Raw genomic sequence first — 20,709 nt, 5'->3', positions numbered from 1 at the left:
TATCCGGCTGCATTTAGGCAGTTACAATATTCTGATCTTCGTCATGAAAAAAAGGTTTTGATCAATGATTCCCCTCATTGGGTTTTCATCATAGTTTGGTCTAAAAGTAAATGCAATTCCGGTTTCCAAAGCTCAAAGATGAGAAGGTTGACAAAGGTACGTTAAATGTCATTTCCTTTTGAATATGTGATTGGCCTTTTTTTCTTTCTTCCATTCAATCACCTGTTTTCCTCTCAATTTTACGGAAAAAAAATTTCAATGTCAAAATTTTTAGGGCACATGTAACCCCTCCTACTTGTAATGGAAGTTTGTAGGGTTTATGCTTCGATTTATAGCCACGGCAATAAAATTGTTGCCATGAAGACCTCATCCCTTGCTCTTTGAAATCCTAAACGGAACAAAACGATAATTCTCGACGACTTCTCCTTTCTCTTTCTTCACTCAAGTTTGGAAAATTCAAGGTTTTTTCTGCAATTTAAATTTCCATTGAAGAATTTCGTAATTACATTCCTACGTTTTTCTCATTGAATTTTGTTTCAAGTGTAAACTTACGGGTAACCAAAGTAACCAAACCAACCACATGTAACGGAACAAAACTCCAGTGAGCAACGTGCAGAACATAAAATTTCATAGAAGCAAGTTCTAAACATAAACCTGCCTGTTAATTACACAGCTACAATAATCTCAACTTCACATAAGACATATGATTCAAGAGTATCACCAGCTCAAGCAACTATAGCCATCGCAACCATGAACGCTTGCCTATCATCAAGCTTTTGCTACTTTGTTTATAAGAGTGTGTGCTTGAACTAATTTTTATTGTATTATTTGTCTAATTTGATGTAGGTTTGCTCTATCTTCGACTCCGCAAAGCTTTGTCGAAATAGTCATCTTGACAGGTTAATTCTCTTAATTGTTCGAATTTTGGGTTCTCCCACATATTAAATTTTCGATTTTCTTATTGTCAATATAATTGATTCTGACATGGATTCTAAGCATTCAGAGGTTCGATTTCCTTTATTTCAATTAAAATTGACTTTAAACGGACTTTATGAAATTCGCAAGGAGTTGAATTTAACTTTTTTTCTTTCTCTACAATATGTTTACACTTTCCTCTTTTGGTGAGGCCTGATCCATTTTTCCAAAAATTATAATTCGGTTTGTAGGTGAAAAAAGAAAATGTTTCAGCAAGTAGGGGTGGGTTAAAAAAACCGAAAACTGAAAAAAACCGAAAACCAAACCGAACCGAAACCGAAAAAACCGAACCGAACGAAAAAACCGAACCGAATTGAAAAAACCGAACCGAACCGAATTCTTTTGGTTCGGTTCGGTTTTAGTGATCTAGAAACCGAACCAAACCGAACCGAACCGAATTAATTAAATTAATTTTTTTATTTAATTATTTGTTTTGGGTATTATTTTCTAAACCCAATTTGTAAGTTAAAATGTGCTAAACCCAATGTGTTGCCAAACTTTAAGCTTTAAATATTAAAAAAATGCCTTTAAAAACTCTAAACCCTAACCTATTATTTCTCCTCCATATAAGGTTCCAGAACCAAACCTCCTCCTAAAGTACCTACATCCATTTCCATAGCACTGTCTACTTCTGCCCCAGCTTTCTTTTCCAAATCTACTCTCATATAACATGTAACATAATCCATAAACATTTATTTCAGGTTGATTACTTGGGTAATTTGTGATGGAAAAGAATCCAACACACACTAAATAAATCCACTCACGCATTACCTTTACTAATCAAGTTGTCAACATGCAGTTACTAGTAAACAACCCTGATCTTTGAACAACATCATACAATTTAACTTTTCTAAGTCATTTGTACGATTTTTGTGTTGTGAGGTTGTTAGTTTGGACTTTGGAAGACTTGATTGATGATTTTAGTTCGACTTTAAATGTTTATTTTCATTGTTTTTTATTCTAGTTAGAATGCTAATGTTATGATTGTGTTGAATAGGTTAAAATTTAAAATTTCAATGTTTTTCATTTTTTGAAAAAAAAAAAACAAAAAACCAAAACCGAACCGAAAAAAAATTGAACCGAACCGAACCAAACCGAAATTTCGGTTTGGTTTCGGTTTTGGAAAAAAACCGAACCGATTTAAACCGAACCCACCCCTATCAGCAAGTATGAAATAATCAAAACAGCCAGTAGAAAAGCATTTTGTGTTTAAAAAGAACAAAAGAAACCCAAGAAAGAGAAACAAAAGAACTACCAAAGAACTCCAATTCAGGGCTTCCCCAACGGAAGAGGAATAGGTGGAGTGGTGTAGCTGACATTTGAAGTCATTTCTATCTTCTCATGGCCTATGCTGTCATTTTGTTTTATTTTAAGCATATTTGGGTTTTCAATTTTAAGAAGGAATTTCGTTGTGTTTGAAAATTAGCATTCGTGATTAAAGATACCATGATTTGGTACCGATATTTCACATTACAAGTAACTTTATGTTTTTGTATATAGATGTTGTTCTTCTTTGTTTTGGACCAATGTATTAAAACATATCATCATGATTTTGTCATAACAGCTTGAAGAAAAAAATGTAACCTACGCTGTACAATTAAAAGTTAATGTAATTTTCGTTATAAGTTTATCAAACATATTTAAAAAGGGGGCGGCCAGCGCTCATGATAAACAAATGCGCGTGCAAAAAAGATAATGAAAAATAACTGCTCCGGACCATACCGAATAAATTCTCCCGGAAAATATATACTGGTCGACGGGTGACGAATTGACGTAAATAAACAAAGAAAATATCTTTGACGAAAAATGGAAACGCCCAACGTCCTTGCTGTCCGCGTCCTCATCTCAACCCAATCCGTCCCAAATCAGAAAAAAAACACACTAAAAAAGCCGAAAAGCCCAAAGTCCAAAAAAAGTGATTTCCAACAAAAAAGCAAAAGCCACTATTAGAAAAAGCACTTCGGTCCCTCATCACCCACCGCGTTTTGCAGATGTAACAGCTTTTGCGAGCCCGTCCCTTCCCCTTCCCCCTTCCCCCTTCCCAACCGTTTCTGCGAAAAAGCACTGTAAATTCGTCAAAAAAATCCGAAACAAATAGTCACGTTTCGAGGAGGACAAGTTGATAAAAAAAAACAAGGCGATTGGTGTGTATGACGAGCGCTTCGGAGCTTTTCTACAACCGGAGGTCTCGCTACAACAGCCGAACCGCCACCGATCTAGGGTTCGACTCCCTCCCTCCTCCTCCGACCGTTGACCGAAGTCACAACCACAATCACGGTCGCCGCCCCCACAATTCCGACGGCTGCGATCCCCTCCTCCGCCGAACCCCGCGCCATTTCCACCACCGCGCCTCCCTCCCGGTATTTTCGTAATTTGCAATTCAATTCGGTAATTGATTGAAACGTGTGTTTGGGTTTAGGCTTATCTTACGTTTGGGTTTGGTTGCAGGATCGGGCGGCGGTTGGGCTCGAGCAGGGTGGGACCCACCAGGGTTCTGGAAATGGGGTCGCCGGAAGCAGTGCTGGTTTGAGCGGGAACGAGAGGCTTCCCGGATCTGTTTTGCTCGCCAGGGAAAGGCTGCTGGAGAGGCTGAGAGGGATGCCTCCTTCAGAAACCAGGTCAGTTTCCTGCTGCTCTGCGTCTGAATGTCTTCAAATTGTTTATCTTTTGATGAAATTAGCTGGCTTTATCACTTGCTTAGCAATTAAATTAGCATTTTGATTGATTAGATATGTAATTAGGAGTTGTGAATTTGGATGCTGGCTTCACATTAATGCCTGCAGTGATTTTTCTGCGAAAACTTGTATCGGAGAATTCAGAGTTCAGATTAGATTTCATAATTATCACCTAGCTGTGAAATTCTACCAAACTGGATATTCTAAGCTGTGTATGTCAATTACATGAAATTAAAAGACTCTCCGTAAGTTACCACCAAGTACGAATTGGGTTTCGGTTTTGGTTGGTGCACGCAAATTAGCAACTGTTAGTCGTATGCACTGAGCACTTTGAACTAATGATTGATGTAACCATCAATACGTCAATTACCCACGTAGCAATGATAACAAAGTCTTTGTTTGAGTTGAAAACTTGCGTCCCTAATATCGACTCTTGAAATTACCTAATTCACTTTGGTTTTATTAGGCGGCATAGAGCATTGCATCTTTACGGAGGTCGGCTACTGCATGTTGATGACTTGAGTCCCCTTGTAAGGGATTGGGACGCTGAAATCTTGACAAGTCAGCCAGCCAGTGCCTACTCTTCAACTAACTTGGGCTCCCAAATTGAAAGGCTACATCTCTTGCAAGAAGTGAACAAGAAGCCTCCAGGTCTCAGTCAAGAGGTTCTTGATTGTTTGAGCCCTGAGATTTTCAGCAGCGCAGAAGTGGGTGTCGACGGCTTGGTGTTAAGGGCTTCCGGAGATTGTAGTATTTGCCTGGAGAGTTTTACCGATGGAGATAAGCTTATTTGCTTGCCTTGTGAGCATAGATTCCATGCTGCCTGCTTGAGTCCCTGGGCTCGTATTCGAGGGGACTGCCCATACTGCCGGAGAGTTATAGTTGTAGATAGTCAAAATGCTAAAGGGACTACATAGTTTCCATTGAGATGTCTTTGCGCTCGTGTTATAGGAAAAGTTTTGAAACTCGACTGCCAAATTATGGCGATGCTTTCAAATTGGGTGCGATGCATCATCGTTTTGTTTGGCTTGTATACTGGTGGATGCTTATAATCTGTGTTATGTAACTCTACAGCAGTTGTAAAGCATGTGAAATGGTCAGCTGGATGTCTTCCTTACTTGAAAACTGCTAAAGCCTTCATAACATATGTTTGCGGTATGTAAATTGTTCAATATAAATATTTTGTTTGCATCGTGCTCATGAACTAAGAAAAATAATTTAAAGCCTTTGAGGTTAGCGCAAGTGGCAAGTCCTTACTGGGCTGGTGGTTCGCCTTTATAAATATTTGGCAAATATTGATGGTCTGGTGACGCCAATGGAAGTATGAGTTGATTGCATGAAAGAATCTCTGAATGAGGTGGGGTAAAGTGTTCAGATTATTTTCCAGGTTTGGTTCTCTTCAAATTGAATGCTGTAGGGCGGTTTATGATTTGATTTTGTAACCCGATGCAAGTTTATTGATTACCTTGATCCCCAAGAAACCGCATCCTATGAGTAACCTGATGCAAGTTTATTGATTTTCTAATCCTGATTCTCAAAACCCCAGTGATGTCTCCTCTTCGCCTTTTAGTCCCGCCGGCCAGAGCCCCTCCACAGACCACCAAGGCCTGATTAGATTCACAACCTATAAGCACCCACCACGCGATCAAGATCTGCTGCCTGATGAACTAAACCCATGCCTTAATTTTTACTTAGATGCATCCAGAAGCAACGATGATTGATCGAGGAATGTGGATGACTATGCAAAGAAGGCCTGGATGGCCCCTCTCACCACTTTCAAGGTCATGCAGTCTTCGATTGAAGGGGAATAACGATGAGTCTTACAAAGCCATGTTGTGGGTGCACAAGATGGGGAAGGTTTAGGATGGTGGGCGGGTATACCGGAGGGACATTGGAGGAAAAGGTTTGTATTGCATTGGGGTTATTAATTTCGGAACTGATTGACAAACCATGGAAATGAACAGTATTCTCATTCGGTGATTCTCCTAAGCTTCACAAGATAGAAGGAGACGATATTCGCTCCAAATGTGAGTTCATGAGGCAGATGGTATGTGCTGAGAAGTTGGATTTCTTGAAAATTTACAGCCAAGTGTTGCACTTTGCCATCGCAGAAAACTTTAAGTGACGCGGAGATGCCTGAAAGGATTTTTATGTTTACATACAAGGTAAGTATGGCTAATTTGCAAAGTTATTAGCACATTATGCCCTAACTGAGGGTATTTATAATAGTCAAGATAGAGACTTGTAGGATATGAAACCTCGTATTAAATTTGGAAGAATCCTAAAGGATATCTAGGCTAGGAATGTAATTACTTACGACGCACGCCAATTCCTATATTGTAGAAATCTCCAAGAATATGGGAAACTTATAACTAATCGGATCAAATTTCTGTTCCAGCGGAACAAGAATGGCCAATCTCATTGAAGTCAGCGGACTTTACCTACCTTTCCGGAGTACAGGATGACGGTGGCATCGCTAGCCCATTTGTGCAGCTTAATTCAATTAGAGCTATTGAGTCCATGACCAAACTTTTGAGGCAAGTGTATTCTAAACTTTTGAGGTAAGTGTATTCCGATCCCGTTAATCCGGCCTTGGAAAATCATGATCCCACAATCCTTTCACCAATCTCAAAACCATATGTGATTTTAGAATGGAGGGGAAGCTTGATAAAGAAGGGTTTCAAAAAGCCCTGTATGGATGCACAAAAACCATCCTTTAACTTATCTTTGAATACCGTGGTTTTTCAGGGATTTAGGGTGGTTCAAAGATCTGTTAGGGATTCTTTATGTGGGTTTAGAGGATTCGATAAAATTACCACAAAACAAAGAAGAATCCAACGCGCTAAGGTTATGATTCTGATGTTCGCATTCTGAGGGATAAAAGTAAGGTTGAGAAGTATCAAAACGATTTGGATTGTCGGAACTTGCATGATCAAATATCAGAGATATTTACAGAGTTATTGAAATCAGATCTAGGGTTTTTGGAGCCGGTGAGATTGAAAAAAATCAGTTTTGCTTCCAAGTTTTGTCCTTCAGCTAATTCTAGTTAGGACAGAGCAACTCTGATATGTGAAAATATCGCAAAGAGAATGTTTACACGCCATGATACAACGAATACAAGAATGATGAAGAACCACATTAAGCTTACACGGTTCGTGAGTGTTTGCGAAAACATGTACTTATTGCTCTGCGCAAAGCTCTCAAGTTATCGCCAAAGAAGGCTAATTATGCTGCCAAGGAGAAAACGAATTCATCTTTCAAAACCTTAAGCCCCTGGTTGCTTGGAGATGGTACGGGAAGATCCACAAGAAGGAGAATTGAAATCAAAGCAAATTGCAATTTAAGATGTACATGAAGATTGCCTACTTTTTTGGAATAAGCATTGGTGATGGCTAGGTTGCACGGAAACAAACACGGATATGGCGACATGGCAACACGGCAAAACTAAAAAAATAAGGACACGGACGCGGCGATTAAAATATAACAAATATTACATCTTATTAAAAACAATACTTCCAATTCATAATATAACAAACTACTCATGCTCATCAAATACATTCACCATACATAATAATTGAAACATAAACATTATAATTAAAGCAACACATGATTCAAGTCTCGATGATCTTCAAATCTCTCTTTATATTTCCTCTTAAACTTCATCGTCGTCATTAGTAAAGGTCACGGCCTCCAAATCCGGTTCATCAAGTGAAAGGTTTGCAATTTTGAGCACACCTGCATGTTCCATACTCAAAGAATCTAATCCATCCCCACCCCAATCCCACATCTTGAATTGACCTTTTTTTTCTTAGGGAACTCATGGTTTTCCTTAGGGAAAATCGTGATGTTTTCTCATGGTCACCCTCTGACATGCCAAGTATTGATCCAACGATAACTTGTCATAAGCTACATGTCGACCCCATTGCCAAACCTATGATCCAAAAAAGGTGACATTTCACACCCAAGCGAGTAGCGATGATTGAGGTGGAGATCGACAAGTTACTGGAGGCCAGATTCATTGAGGAAGTGGCGCACTCAGCATGGCTGGCCAACGTCATTCTGGTGATGAAAAAAGAGAAGGGAAACTAGAGAGTATGTGTGGATTACACCGACCTCAACAAAGGGTGCCTTAAAAACAACTACCCAGTTTCCCAAAGTGACCTGCTTATTGACTCAACATCCGAGAACTAGCTGCTCAGCTTCTTGGACGTATGCTCAGGCTACAATCAGATTGCCATGCACGAGTCTGACAAGGAGAAAACCGCATTCGTGATTGAGCGAGGCTCATACTGCTACAAGGTCATGCCCTTTGGCCTCAAGAACGCAGGAGCAACCTACCAACGACACGTAAACACGATGTTCAAGAAGCAAATCAGAGTAACCATGAAGGTTTACGTCGACGATATCATGGTGAAAGGAAAATAGTGGTCAGAACACATTGGCAACTTGGCAGAGACTTTTGACATCCTCTGACAGTACAAAATGAAGCTCAACCCAGCCAAGTGTACTTTCGGCGTCTCCTCAGGCTGATTCTTAGGGTACCTTGTACCCCAACGAGGAATCGAAGCTCATTTAAGGCAAATCAGAGTAATCCTGGACATGAAATCTCCCACAACTATAAAGGAGATCTAAAGTCTTATCGGACGAGCAGTTGTACCTAATTGTTTCCTCTCGCGATCCACCAACTGATGCAAGCCCTTTTTCAAGGTAATCAAGAGGGCGCAGAGAAATAAATGGGATGACAAGTGTGAGAAAGCATTTCAATACCTGAAACAGTACCTAACGTCACCTTCACTGCTATCCAAGCTGGAAGCAGCGAAGAACCTGTACATCTATCTAGCGGTACGAGAGATAGCAGTGAGCTCTACCCTTATACGAGTTGGAGGCTTAACTGCCTGTATTTTATACATCCAAAGCTTTCCTCAATGCGGAAACCAGATACCCAAAGATTGAAAAGCTAATTTTGGTGCAAGTTCTTACAACTCGGAAACTCAGACCTTACTTTCAGAGATATCCGATTATCGTCATAACTTAGTATCCACTGTGATCAATTTTTCACATTCCAGACGCTTCTCAACGAGTGATGAAATGGGCATTGGAACTTGGCCAATACAATTTAGCATACCAAACTCGCACGATGATAAAGGCCTAGGCATTGGTGGATTTGTAGTAAAATTCACCCTAAACTTGAAAGACACATCAACTTAGCCCAAAAACGCCCCAGAGGTAGCCGAGCACACTGTAGCCGCACAAGCCTCACTTATAAGAGATTTATGATGCTTGCACGTCGACAGATCATCCAACTACCAAGGATCGGAAGCAGGCCTAGTTTTCATTACCCCAGACGGTTCGATGCTCGAGCAGGTGATCACTCTAAGTTTTAAATCATCAAACAACAAAGTAGAGTATGAAGCCTTACTAGCAACTCTTCCATTAGTGAAAGACCTAGCAGTGAAGAAGCTTGCGATCTACTCCGATTCCCAGCTGATCACTAACCAAACCTCAAGAGAATACGCAGTAAAGCATCCAAGGATAACTCGATACATCAAAAAGGTACGAAAGCAGCTAGCGACGTTCCAGGCGTACACACCCACTAAGGTCACAAGCAGAAAATACCCATGCAGACGCACTAGTAGACCTAGGCTCTACCTTAAACCATAAGCTCAAGCGCTCTATCCCAGTCGAATTCTTGGAAAAGTTGAGCATGGATGAGGAACCAGTAGTCAATGTGGTGCAGATCAACACAACTTTGAGTTGGTAGGATCTCATTATCGACTACATAGTCAATAGAACGCTCCCCGCAAACAGACTAAAGTACGCAGTTACTCTGATTCCCAGCTGGTCACCAACCAAACCTCAAGAGAGTACGCAGTAAAGCATCCAATGATGGCTCGATACATCGAAAAGGTACGAAAACAATTAGCGACGTTCTAAGTGTACACACCCACTAAGGTTCCACGAGCAGAAAATACCCATGCAGACGCACTAGTAGGCCTAGGCTCTACCTTAGACCATCAGCTCAAGCGTTCTATCCCAATCGAATTCTTGGAAAAGCCGAGCATAGATGATGAACCAGCAGTCAAGGTGGCGCAGATCAACACAACTCTGAGTTGGTAGGATCATACTATTACATGTGGAACGACATGCTCGTTCGCAGATCATTCTCAGGACCATATATTCGCTACATATTGTTCCCTGACAACCTAAATATTCTTAGCTTAATCCACAAATGCGTATATGGAAACCACACTAAAGGTTGCTCCCTAGCATAAAAGGCTCTTAACGCAGGCTACTATTGGCCAACTATGCATCAAGACACCAAGAAGTATGTACAAAGGTGCGACAGCTGCCAGCGCTTCAAGCCTGTTCCTGCATTACTTGCCAGCGAACTCTACCCGCAGACGACTCCTTAGCCATTCATGCAATAGGCAATTGACCTAGTAGGACCAATGCTGCCTGCCATTGGGGGCAGATGCATGATGATCATAGTGACAGATTACTTCACAAAATGGGTCGAAGCCGAACCCATGACTACAACTACCTAGACGGACATAGAGCGCTTTATATGAAAGAACCTCATTTGCCGTTTCGACATCCCTCCCTCCATCGTCACAGACAATGGTTCGCAGTTCGTGGCTAAAGACTTGGCAAAATTCTTAAAAAAATATGGAATCAAGCAGCATATGTCCACGCTCCGGTATCCGCAGGGGAATGAGCATGTCAAGGCCTCCAACATGACCATTATTGACTGCCTCAAGAAGTCCCCCTTGGACAAGAAGGGTTAGTGGCCAAACGAGCTCCCTGGTGTTCTGTGGGCGTGTATCGCACCACCAAGAGACGAACAACCAGTGAAACTTTATTCTTCCTGGCATTTGGCTTTGAGGTGATCATTCATCCCAACTTCATGATGTCGAGCATCAGCACTGTACTGTTGAATTTCGAGCAGAATGAGAAGAAGATGGCCATAAACTTAGACTTGGCAGAGGAATAACGCGAAAAGGTTATCACCCGCATAGCGGCCTATCAGCAGCAGATCCTCTTTAGCTACAACAAGAGGGCAAAGATCCGGCAGTTCCAACCAGGAGACTTAGTCCTCAGAAAAATCTTCATAACCACCAGTCAGGAAGGCTCCAAAAAGATGGCTCCTATTTGGGAAGGTCCGTACAGAATCAGCCGAGTATGTGGGAAAGGCAGCTACACCCTCACCATTACGAGCGACAAAGAGATCGAAAAGAAGTGGAATTCCTACAACCTAAGAAAGTACTACATGTGACCTCCCACCATTCCTTGGACACTGTTCAAGACAAATAATGTTCTAAGACTCAAGCAGCTCGACGAACACGACCTTGCATGCCGAGGATTTTCAGTTGTTATGCTATTACTGCCTACAAGCAAAGTTAATAAATTTATCTATTTTCAATGAAGAAATAAGGAATTATTCACAAACCTGGGCCGAATGCATAAACAAATTGACCATCCCTGCCTGCCCTTGCAGACATGGTGTGTGCTCTCCTATCAAGAGAGGGTAAACTGATCCAGGATATCTAAACGTGGATAGGTTTTGTGACTGCTCAGTTTCCCCTGAATACATCGACTACTTGCGCTAGACTGCTCATAAAATTGTCCACAATAGACTTTTTCCTAAAAAGACTTAGTCGACTGAAGGATTCAATTCTGCAGGAGCTTATGTCTCTAACCAGAAGAGACGCTAAGTGCAAGATCCTTGCCTTTGAAATAATTCGCTTGACTAGATGGTCCGTCCTCAATGTGCAAGTCTTCATTAACGTAACTTGACTCTAAAGTGTTGCAATACTAGTTAAGCAACCTGCAGAATCAAGTTACCATTGCTGCCCAAAAGATCTGTATCGAGCTACGTGCAACTTATAAGATCAAGGGACTAGTAGCTTGGAAGGATATGGCATCTGAGTCACGATTTCATCGACAACTTAAGCCTAAAATGCATCCGAGAGCTTGGGCTAACGCCTAAAATGGTCACATAGGTCGTTTGCTTCTGTAAGTGAGATGCTCGACCGACGACCTAACAGATGGTAGCTTTAGGCAATCTGTAAGCTGAGACTTACACCTACTATGACTATGCAGACCCGTCTGCTTATTTAAAAGTAATGCATCTGGCCGATGATCTACGGTTTAAGTCTTGTAAGAGCTAAAGCTGAAATGTACGACTATAGCAGCTACTCAGATTCCTCTATTTTCTATGAGAAACACGTGTTTGGTCGTCAACTTTATAACTTAAACTTTTGCAACATGCCCAGGGAGGGATAACCTTTGTGCAGATGCTAAAGCCGAGATAATTCACGATTACAGTAGCTACGCGAACTCCTCTGCTTTCTACGAGAAGCACGTGTTCGACCGTTGGCTCTATAAGTTAAAATTTTTGCAACATTCCCCGAGAGGGCCAAAGCTCTTGCAGCTTCTAAAACCCAGATTCACAACTATAGCAGCTACGTAAGCTCTTTTGCTTTCTACAAGAAACACGTGTCTGGCCGCCGACTCTATAAGTTAAAAATTTTGTAATATGCCCCGGGAGGGCCAAGGCTTGTGCAGCCACTAAACCTGAGATTCACGACTATAACAGCTACGCAGACTCCTTTGTTATCTACGAGAAGCACGTGACCGACCATCAGCTTTATAAGTTAAAAATTTTGCAACATGCCCCGGGAGGGCTAAGGCTCGTAAAGCCGCTAAAGTCGAGATTCATGACTATAGCAACTACACGGACTCACCTGCTTTCTACGGAGGTTACGAGGTCGGCTGTTGACTCTATAAGTTAGAAATCATACATTTTTACCTTGTGCAGGTAAAGCTCCTTAAGCATCAAAGTCAAAACTAAAACCTAAATGACGACGTGGGATTGATTGCTTCATTGAAGCAGCTCACCCAGTCACCCGTCCTACGGTAAAGTTTTGCAAAAGACATAGTGAAATAGAAAGATGAAGCAAAGCAAAGAAAGCTGTTTATTAAATTTCTAGCAAATTGATAAACCGACTCAAAGGCCCACACAGTTCAAATAAAGTAGAATAAAAAGGAAAATAAGAAAATTCCTATGTCTAAGCAAAAAGACTACTCATCGGCAACCTGTGCAACCACTGGTCCCTCGACTGCCACACCTTCAGCAACGAAAGCTTCCATCATCTCATTCTCACCTGCCTCTGCCTATACTGTTTAACCTTCAGTTGCTCCACCAAAGGCAACCTAAAATGAAAAGTCAAGCAAATCAACTTGAGAAATAGAAAAAGTCTCGAAATCCTTCTCGGAAAACTTATAATATGACGGCCTACCCTAAAGATGGTCTACATAGCTAAGCTTGTAGAAATCGGCCTGACAAGAAGCAAGCGCCACTTCGTGATAGACCTTTTCATTCTTCAGCTGCACATTCTCCTCAACAAGCCTAGTGTAAGCATCATGTAGCTGACCCAGTTCATTCTTTAGGTTCTCGTTAGTAGACAGCGTACCTTGGACATCCACTTCCTTGGACTCAAGCTTACTGGCAACAACCTTGAGGCGAGACACTTCAACATGCATGAAGACAAACTTATCATCCTTAGCGAAACAAGTAGATTGTAGCTTCGAATTGACACGTTCAAGGTATTTGACCACTGGTACAACACGACTGACTTCTTTCTCTGCAACTTTCAACATCGCATAAGTCGCACTAAGCTTAGCCTTCAAATGGACGAACTCCTAATGAATGGTCTCTAGCTACATAAAAGTAGAGGCAGAGACATCAGACCCATTCAAAACAGCAAGTTCAAATTCAAGCTTCTCGATCTTTTTAGTAGCCGAGCAAAGTTGAGCTATCACCTTACATGATGGGAGATTGATCATGCTCGGCGCGAAACATGGCTAATAAAACATATGTCACGTTTACGTGGAAGTCACTAGGTCCAGGTATATTTCCCTCCTTGCCCCTATGTGGTTTATAAATCCATTTAACCAGGCTTATGCTTCTTCTGGCAATATTAATTTAGGTACCTCCTCCTCTCGAGTTATGCCGAAGTTCGGCACCTGCACTAGGCTATCACAGAGCATATCAACCAACAATGGTGAGGGTATCTTTCTCTCGAGCAAGATTGTTCTAAAACAGCTTGGTTCTGGGCTCCACTTAGGTGTTGGCATCATTACCATATCTTCCTGAGCTCTCCTTAGGATTCTGTATTTTCCTGGGTAAAAGCTCGATGACGCATGTTCTCCTTCCCTTTCAGTCTTGCTACTGTTTTTTATCTACCTTATTCTTGGTTTTCCAGCAGATTTGATTCTTTCCTTCATCAGGTACCTTGTTTACCTCTCTATTTTTAGAGGTCTCTGAGGTGGTGGGGACTTTCAATGAGTTCATATGGGCTTTATGTTACCTTTGGATTCTCCTGATCATGAAAGCTCCCATCTCTTTCACGAGCTTTCCGTATCTTCCAACAACATACCATATCCGCCCGAGTTGGGCAACATTCTTTTTGGTGATTGGGTTCACTGTCTTTTCTTTTATTCTAACATCATTGGCATAACTTGGTTGAGGTGGCCTTATGTCTACCCACCTTGGTGTTTCGGCTTTCTTGTCCTCTACTTCTTCTGAAGCTTCATAGTTTTTAAATAATTCTGATAAGTTCTTTGGTTGAGAGTCTCTTCCCAACCTCTGGAAGACGCTCCGAGAGGTTTCCTTTTTGGCTGCCCGCGTGATATTTTTGCAGGATTCCTGCTCTTCTTTTCCTCTTCTTTTGATCAATTCCTGATCGAGAATGGCTTATTCAGTTGGTACTTCCAGCTCACACTCACATTGACATTTATTACACAAAACCACCCCTTTGATTATTACTGCTTTAAGCTTTTCAGGCAACTTGATAGCTCATTCCGTCGGCCTATCAATTTGTCGCCTTTTAGCTCTTACTTCCTCGGCATCCTTTTCTTTCCCTCTCTACCCACGTTAAAGTGATCATGTTTACGGGGGCTTGTAGAAAATGACTAGCACCTGTTACTGCATTAGTTTGAGATTCTCCCAATGTCTGCACTATTTCTAGCCCGTATTGCCCCTTGTTATTTAGTGAGAATGACAAGGGGTTGGACAACTTGAGCTTCTTGATCTCATTTAAAGCTAACTGGTCGGCTCCGGTTTCTTCTTTGTTCTTTTCCTTATCCCTTTCTTTTCTTTAGTAAAGGGAACAAGGAAACAGCTGGTTCCTTCATAGGGTTAGATTGGTTTGCTATCCTTCCAACATTATCATTTTCTAGTGTAGAGTGCTCTAAATCTGACCTTCTTTGCAGATTCATGGAATAACCTTTGTCCATCTCTTCTTTGGCTCCCCTAAAGTTTCTCTCCATATTTAGATAACTTATCTCCGAGCTTTCCAAGATAGTCATCAGGGCAGCCTGTAAATGTTCTTTTGTAACCTTTCCGTTAAGACGGGTCCTTGCAAGTCTTCGAGGAGATTTGCCCTGTTGGATCTTGGTGTGTAGTAGGGTGATTTTTGTTTTGTTCCCCACCTAAAGGTTTGTTCCTTCTTTCGCCTTCTTGGCATACAAGATTTGGTCCCACCGAGCGTGCCAAAACTATGTTCAGGCAGAAATATCGCATGTAGGCATTCTTGGCTCGAGCACACAGCTCCCCGCGAAGTTGGCACTTTGGTTAACTATCGAGTTCTTGCTTTATTTGTCGGGCTGCAAGAAGAGGACATGGTTAATTATGAAAGGTGCCTTTGTCGGGCTTTAAGTATAGGCCGTGAGGCTCGCAGTCAAAACTAACTTAAGTGGTGAGGCGTGCCACTGCCATCTCAATATGGCAGATGTGAAATGAGTGGATTTAAGTCGATTACTTGCACCCCAAGTTACTCTAACTTCTCATTATTAAAAGATTGTCGTGGATGGGTTAAGTTCACATTAGATTCTTTTCTGTGCCTTGAGATCAAGGACTTTTATATATCTTGTATGGTAAAAGGGCAGAGGTCCAGGTCTAATCACAACATTAAGTGGATCGACTTTTAAGATAGTGAAACCCTTTAATTAAAACCAGATCAGAGAGTAAGCTGAACTTTGGATCATTAAAAGACCTAAAATGATTTGAATACATGCTAGGGAATTCTTTACAACACTAGACCTATTAAGTAAAAGACAAAATAAAGGGAATCGGGCAAGATTGAACCTTGTCGGGCAAGGTTGGACCTTTCGCCGTTTCTTTTCTTTGCCACTACAGGGGTCTGAGAGTTTCAAAGGAAAGTGGATGACAAATAAAGTTACAAGAGAAATTGATACTACTTGGTGAGCAGCAGAGCTATTAAACTAGACAAAAGATGGCTTTTGTGAGAGCTGATTCTGAAAAAGGATTGAGGTTGGGGGCTGACTCAACTTCATATGCAAATCTGGCTTGAGTAGAATTTGTGTATTTGTTTGTTTGATTGGTTGAGTGTCCTTGTCTCTGGGCATTCTTTCTCCTTTTATAGGCGAATTAGCCTAACTGCTTGTAGCTTGGTTCCTGTTCGAAAGCAACTGAGGGGTAGTGACCCATCAGTAATTTACGTACTCTACCATCTAGAAAGTGTTTTTGCGTTGAGAGTAAACTGATTTCCATAAAGTGTCAATTCTTTCAAGCCACTAGCCTTTGCATTAAATGTGGAATCATCATTTTGCCTTGGGTTGGGCGAATGGGTTTGATGCTAGGCCTTCTGGCAAAGTCATGCCTTCTTGGTTCTTGTTGGGCTTCTGTTCCTTTAGCCCAAAGTTCAAATATTAACCCAAACAAGGGTATTCTGACTATGCTAGATATGGTGTACTCGAATCTAAAGGGTGAGATTGCTAAGTTAGAGGTTATTTATATCCGGGTTTTCAGATAACCTGAAAAAAAAATTCTTGATCAAAGGATCACAACTCCAGCCACTTTTTTATTTTATTTTTATTTTTAATTTTTAATTTTATCTTCAAGATACAAGCTGACTATGGGTCTGATCTTCTAGCTTAATCGATTCTGGTAGCCTTGCATAAGGATCCTGCATGCACTTTTCTAAAAATTCTTGCTTAACATCGTCTAGGTCCCGCCTCGGCGCTAGGCTTCTAGTCACTACTCCCATTAATCCTTCGACATTTGAAAATTAAGAAATGGCATCTAGACCTGCCTAGGTGCCGAACCTAGCCCACGTAGGTCGTGACTCTCACTTAGACCTTTATTGAAGAAGTCTTTTGCCCCCATGGCATGCTAGCTTCAATAGTTAGTGATCATGAACCTATTTTCATTGGCGAATCCTAGACTTGCCTTCTTTAAGCAGCAAAACACCACTCTTTGCAAAAACTCAGCATATCATCCACAATACGATCGGTGAACTGAAGTGCTAAATCATACCTTGGAACACTATTTGCGCAGTTTTGTAGGTGACAAACCCATGGACTAGATCTAGTGGTTGCCTTGGGCCAAGTGGTGGTGATAACAAAATTTGATTATACTAAGTTCATAGAGCAACATATTACATGCATTTAACTATTAAATGACGAAAGCATGCTTGTTTGCACTCAAAAAATAAAACTTAAACCATGAAATTCAAAGCCTAGTAGCTGTGGTGAACCAATGACTCAACTCAAATAAGAAAGAGAGTTGAGATTTGTTTATACCTTTGCAGTTCATCTTTGCTTTGCAATGCATCAAGCTCATTAATTCTTGTATGCATGATCTCATTCTTAATATCTCTAGAACTTACCTTACACCCCTCATTGCATTCATCAATTCATGTACGAACTTGGAAGTGATAAAGACATTTGTGTCTTCGTTTGAGCCTTTCTAACTAACCCTTATTATTATTTTCCCAAGTTAGCCATTTTTGAGCTATTATGGGAATCTTTTATTCTTAAACCTAAATTTACTACCCAACCTTGTTTAAATACTCATACCCTTTTTTTAAAGAGAAAAGGAGAAAAAGAAACAACCAAAAAAAAAAGTTGTTTGCTGTAAGAAGAAAGAAAAAGGATGTTTTCACCAAAGTGAAATAAAGTTTAAATTCTGTTCTAAGTTATGATGTGCTTCATGGGTTTAAAGTTATTAATCTCTCATATATAATTATAAAGTTCTACAAGTTATTTAGGTTTTATATTTTCCATACCGTCTTCATTGTTTAGCCAAAACCGTAATAAAGTTGCTATTAATCCAAGGAATTACTTGATTTTGATACCGAGTTATGTGGACAAGCAAGCATATGACAGTATGTTCAATGAGATCACTTGAGCAAAACAACTTAACCCACAAATATGAGTGAGTGCGTGAATGCTTTGTGAGAAGCTCACTTGTTTGTATATGACGATTTTAAGAAACTTGGAACTGTATTGACATGGCTATTATATACACTACACTCCAAGTTAGTTCGATTCAAATTTGGTTAGCTCTTTGATATTGTCGTGAACTATTGTTGCTTATTTCTTAAAAGTTATATCATGGTTTGTGTTATCTCTAAGATTAAAATTTGGGATGCTAGCTAAAAATTTGTTTGCATCGAGTTTGTGTTTTGTTCGAGGACTAGCAAAATCTATGTTTGGGGGTATTTGATGTGGTCATATTTTCATACATTTTTCATCGTATATTTCCTTTGAATTTTGTATGTACGAATATAAATTTTGTTTAATATTACATAATATTGAATTATACATGAAATGAATGAGTAAGATTGAAAATTGAAGAACTAAATAGTTGTGAAAATCAATTATAATAAAAAATCACATGTAGCATTGAATAATACATAATTATAAAGGCACGACTAGAAATTTAAACATGTTTTGCTAAGATTTTTTTTATAATACAATATTTTGTTAGGATAACTATGACCATGTATGTGTATAATATATTTTTGGCAGTAACCTTATTAGCTTTTACCATAGAGTTAATGCTTGCGTTTTCCTTTTGGGATGAGCTCATTTCTACACTTACAAATAACGTATCTTCACCATACAAATTCATATTGGAACTTCTTAATTTCCATAGTCGAGTCAAAGATTGTTTAGCCATCGAAATATATCAAAATAAATCAACAGTCCATCATGAATATACTACTGGAGTTATGCAAAAAAGAAGTTGAAAATGGCGATTTCGGGTAACTGCAACAATTTCAATAGAGCAAGAATCTAATTATTGCACAAAGACATATGCATTGCAATAAAAATATAAGACTACATCGGTTTTGGGGATCAAAATGACATGAGAATGCTATTCAATTGATTTTAGGAGAGACCTAATTACTAACGTTTATGATTTCCGTTTTTTTTCTTTCTTTTTCTTTAATAAGCACTTAAAGTCCATTAGTGTTTAGGGATTTCAATTGGCCTTTTGATACCCTTCTTATTGCCGAGGGTTTTGTAAGGAGATTCATTCTCCTTGTTTTTCGTTATTATCTCACAAAACACATCATTGTGAAAATGAAGGTTGAGGCAATGAGGAAGAGATTTAGAATTTTTTTTTCTTTGCTAAGGCTATGATGTAATCTGATAATGAGTATTTAATTTTCTTTTAGCATTTTTACTATCAAGTTTTTATTCTATATTGAGTATTTTTTTGCTATTTGTAATGTGATTGGTTTTTATTTACAAGCTTGATCACTATCTAGGTTTCAATTAAGTTGATTTGACGCAATTGCCCCCCAAAAAAAAAGTTGATTTGACGCAAGTTAAGAGTAGATGTCATACTTAACTTGGGATTAGCTTTTTGCAATTGATATGAACATTTATTTGCAGATGTCATGCAATTAGGGTTTATGTGATTTTCCAAAGATTTCCATAGCGGTTAATAGGTTCTTATTTAAATTCGTCTATATGCCATAGAGGATTGATGCATACGAATACTTTTAATGCAACCAGAAGTCATAATCATTAAATAAGGTAGAGAAAACTGATTATCAATATTGGTGAATTATTTGTTCCTATGACCGGCCTAAGAAGACCAACTCATTCAAGAAATAAATCACAACCAAATCCAATCAAGGATTCAACGAGATAATCCCAAAATATTATTTAATTAATAATATCTTCGGGATATTTCTCTCCTCCATCCAACAGATGACACACTGCGGTCAACTGGACATCGACACATGGCGCGAGATCCCTCTCCCAATGGGGAAAAAACTTATCTGGGGCTTGGCTTGCCACAAGACGATGTTGAGTGGCACTATCATCTACTCAAAACATGCCACGTGGTAAACTTTAAATATATTTTTACCATAATTTTATATTTAAAGCTTTCATAATAAATATTATTCCTAAATAATAGTTTAATTCATCTAATATTCTATAATTTTCCTTTCTTTCTCTATCTCATTTTCTTCTTAGCTTGTCCCAAAGAACCACTTTAGAACCAAAGAAACCATCAACCATGTTGTGGTTGAGAAAATCAATCATCCTATAAATCATCGCCTATGTGGATGCAAATTTTTGTCTTCTTCTTCTTGGACAAAATTGCACCTACAAAACAATTAACACCTTAGGTCAAGGCCAAGAGCCTCATGCGCCCACGATGAATTGGGGGGGGGCTTTGGCCGAAGAACCTCCGATGCCAAAGTTAGAATTTAGAGAGAAAAGTATTTGGAGAGTTTTTGGTAGTTTTGCAAGAGTATCAACTTAGCTTTTTAGAAGAAATAGGGTCATATATATAGGGAATGGGCTGTGGCCGGCCTTTAAGTGTGTTTTGGGGTGTTATTTGGTGATTCAATTAGCAATTAATATATTAATTAGGTATAAATATATTAATTGGCTAATTATCATAATAAAAGAAATGTTTTGGGAGGTTTTTGGAGGTTATGGAATGAGGATGGATGAGACAAATTTGAACTTGTTACCTATTTTGGGTACTCCTGATTTGGTTGATGGATGATTCTCCACTGCTCACCTGTAGGAGACTCGGTATGCCTCGAGGGTAAATTTGTCATCTTCACCCAAAAATCTACGTGTCACTTTGTGATTATTTTTTGCTCCACAGCCTACGTACATTTTGAATAAATCAATAGAACCATAGAAGCATCTTTATCTATATATTTTGTTATCTTTTTATGGGGTTGGAAATTATGTACACCAAATTATGAGAATTTTTTTG

At 39.7% G+C, this 20,709-nt stretch overlaps 1 protein-coding gene across 1 annotated transcript; it reads left to right on the top strand.

The window, feature by feature from the left end:
• The first annotated feature begins 2,908 nt into the window (after nucleotides 1–2,908).
• Nucleotides 2,909–4,845, top strand: LOC126585256 (probable E3 ubiquitin-protein ligase RHY1A). Its single transcript, XM_050249660.1, has 3 exons — nucleotides 2,909–3,335; nucleotides 3,424–3,593; nucleotides 4,117–4,845. Exons 1-3 carry the CDS (start codon nucleotides 3,126–3,128, stop codon nucleotides 4,565–4,567), a joined length of 831 nt encoding a protein of 276 aa, XP_050105617.1. The 5' UTR covers nucleotides 2,909–3,125; the 3' UTR covers nucleotides 4,568–4,845.
• Nucleotides 4,846–20,709: the final 15,864 nt, after the last annotated feature.

This window comes from Malus sylvestris, chromosome 10 (genome assembly GCF_916048215.2).
Source record: "Malus sylvestris chromosome 10, drMalSylv7.2, whole genome shotgun sequence".
Lineage (NCBI taxonomy): Eukaryota > Viridiplantae > Streptophyta > Magnoliopsida > Rosales > Rosaceae > Malus > Malus sylvestris.
This window is presented reverse-complemented; position numbering and strand designations above follow the sequence as displayed.

Coding starts and splice junctions, on each gene's coding strand:
- LOC126585256 (XM_050249660.1), top strand. CDS start 3,126: ATGACGAGCGCTTCGGAGCTTTTCTACAACCGGAGGTCTCGCTACAAC. Junction 3,336..3,423: donor ACCACCGCGCCTCCCTCCCG/GTATTTTCGTAA, acceptor GTTTGGTTGCAG/GATCGGGCGGCGGTTGGGCT. Junction 3,594..4,116: donor ATGCCTCCTTCAGAAACCAG/GTCAGTTTCCTG, acceptor TGGTTTTATTAG/GCGGCATAGAGCATTGCATC.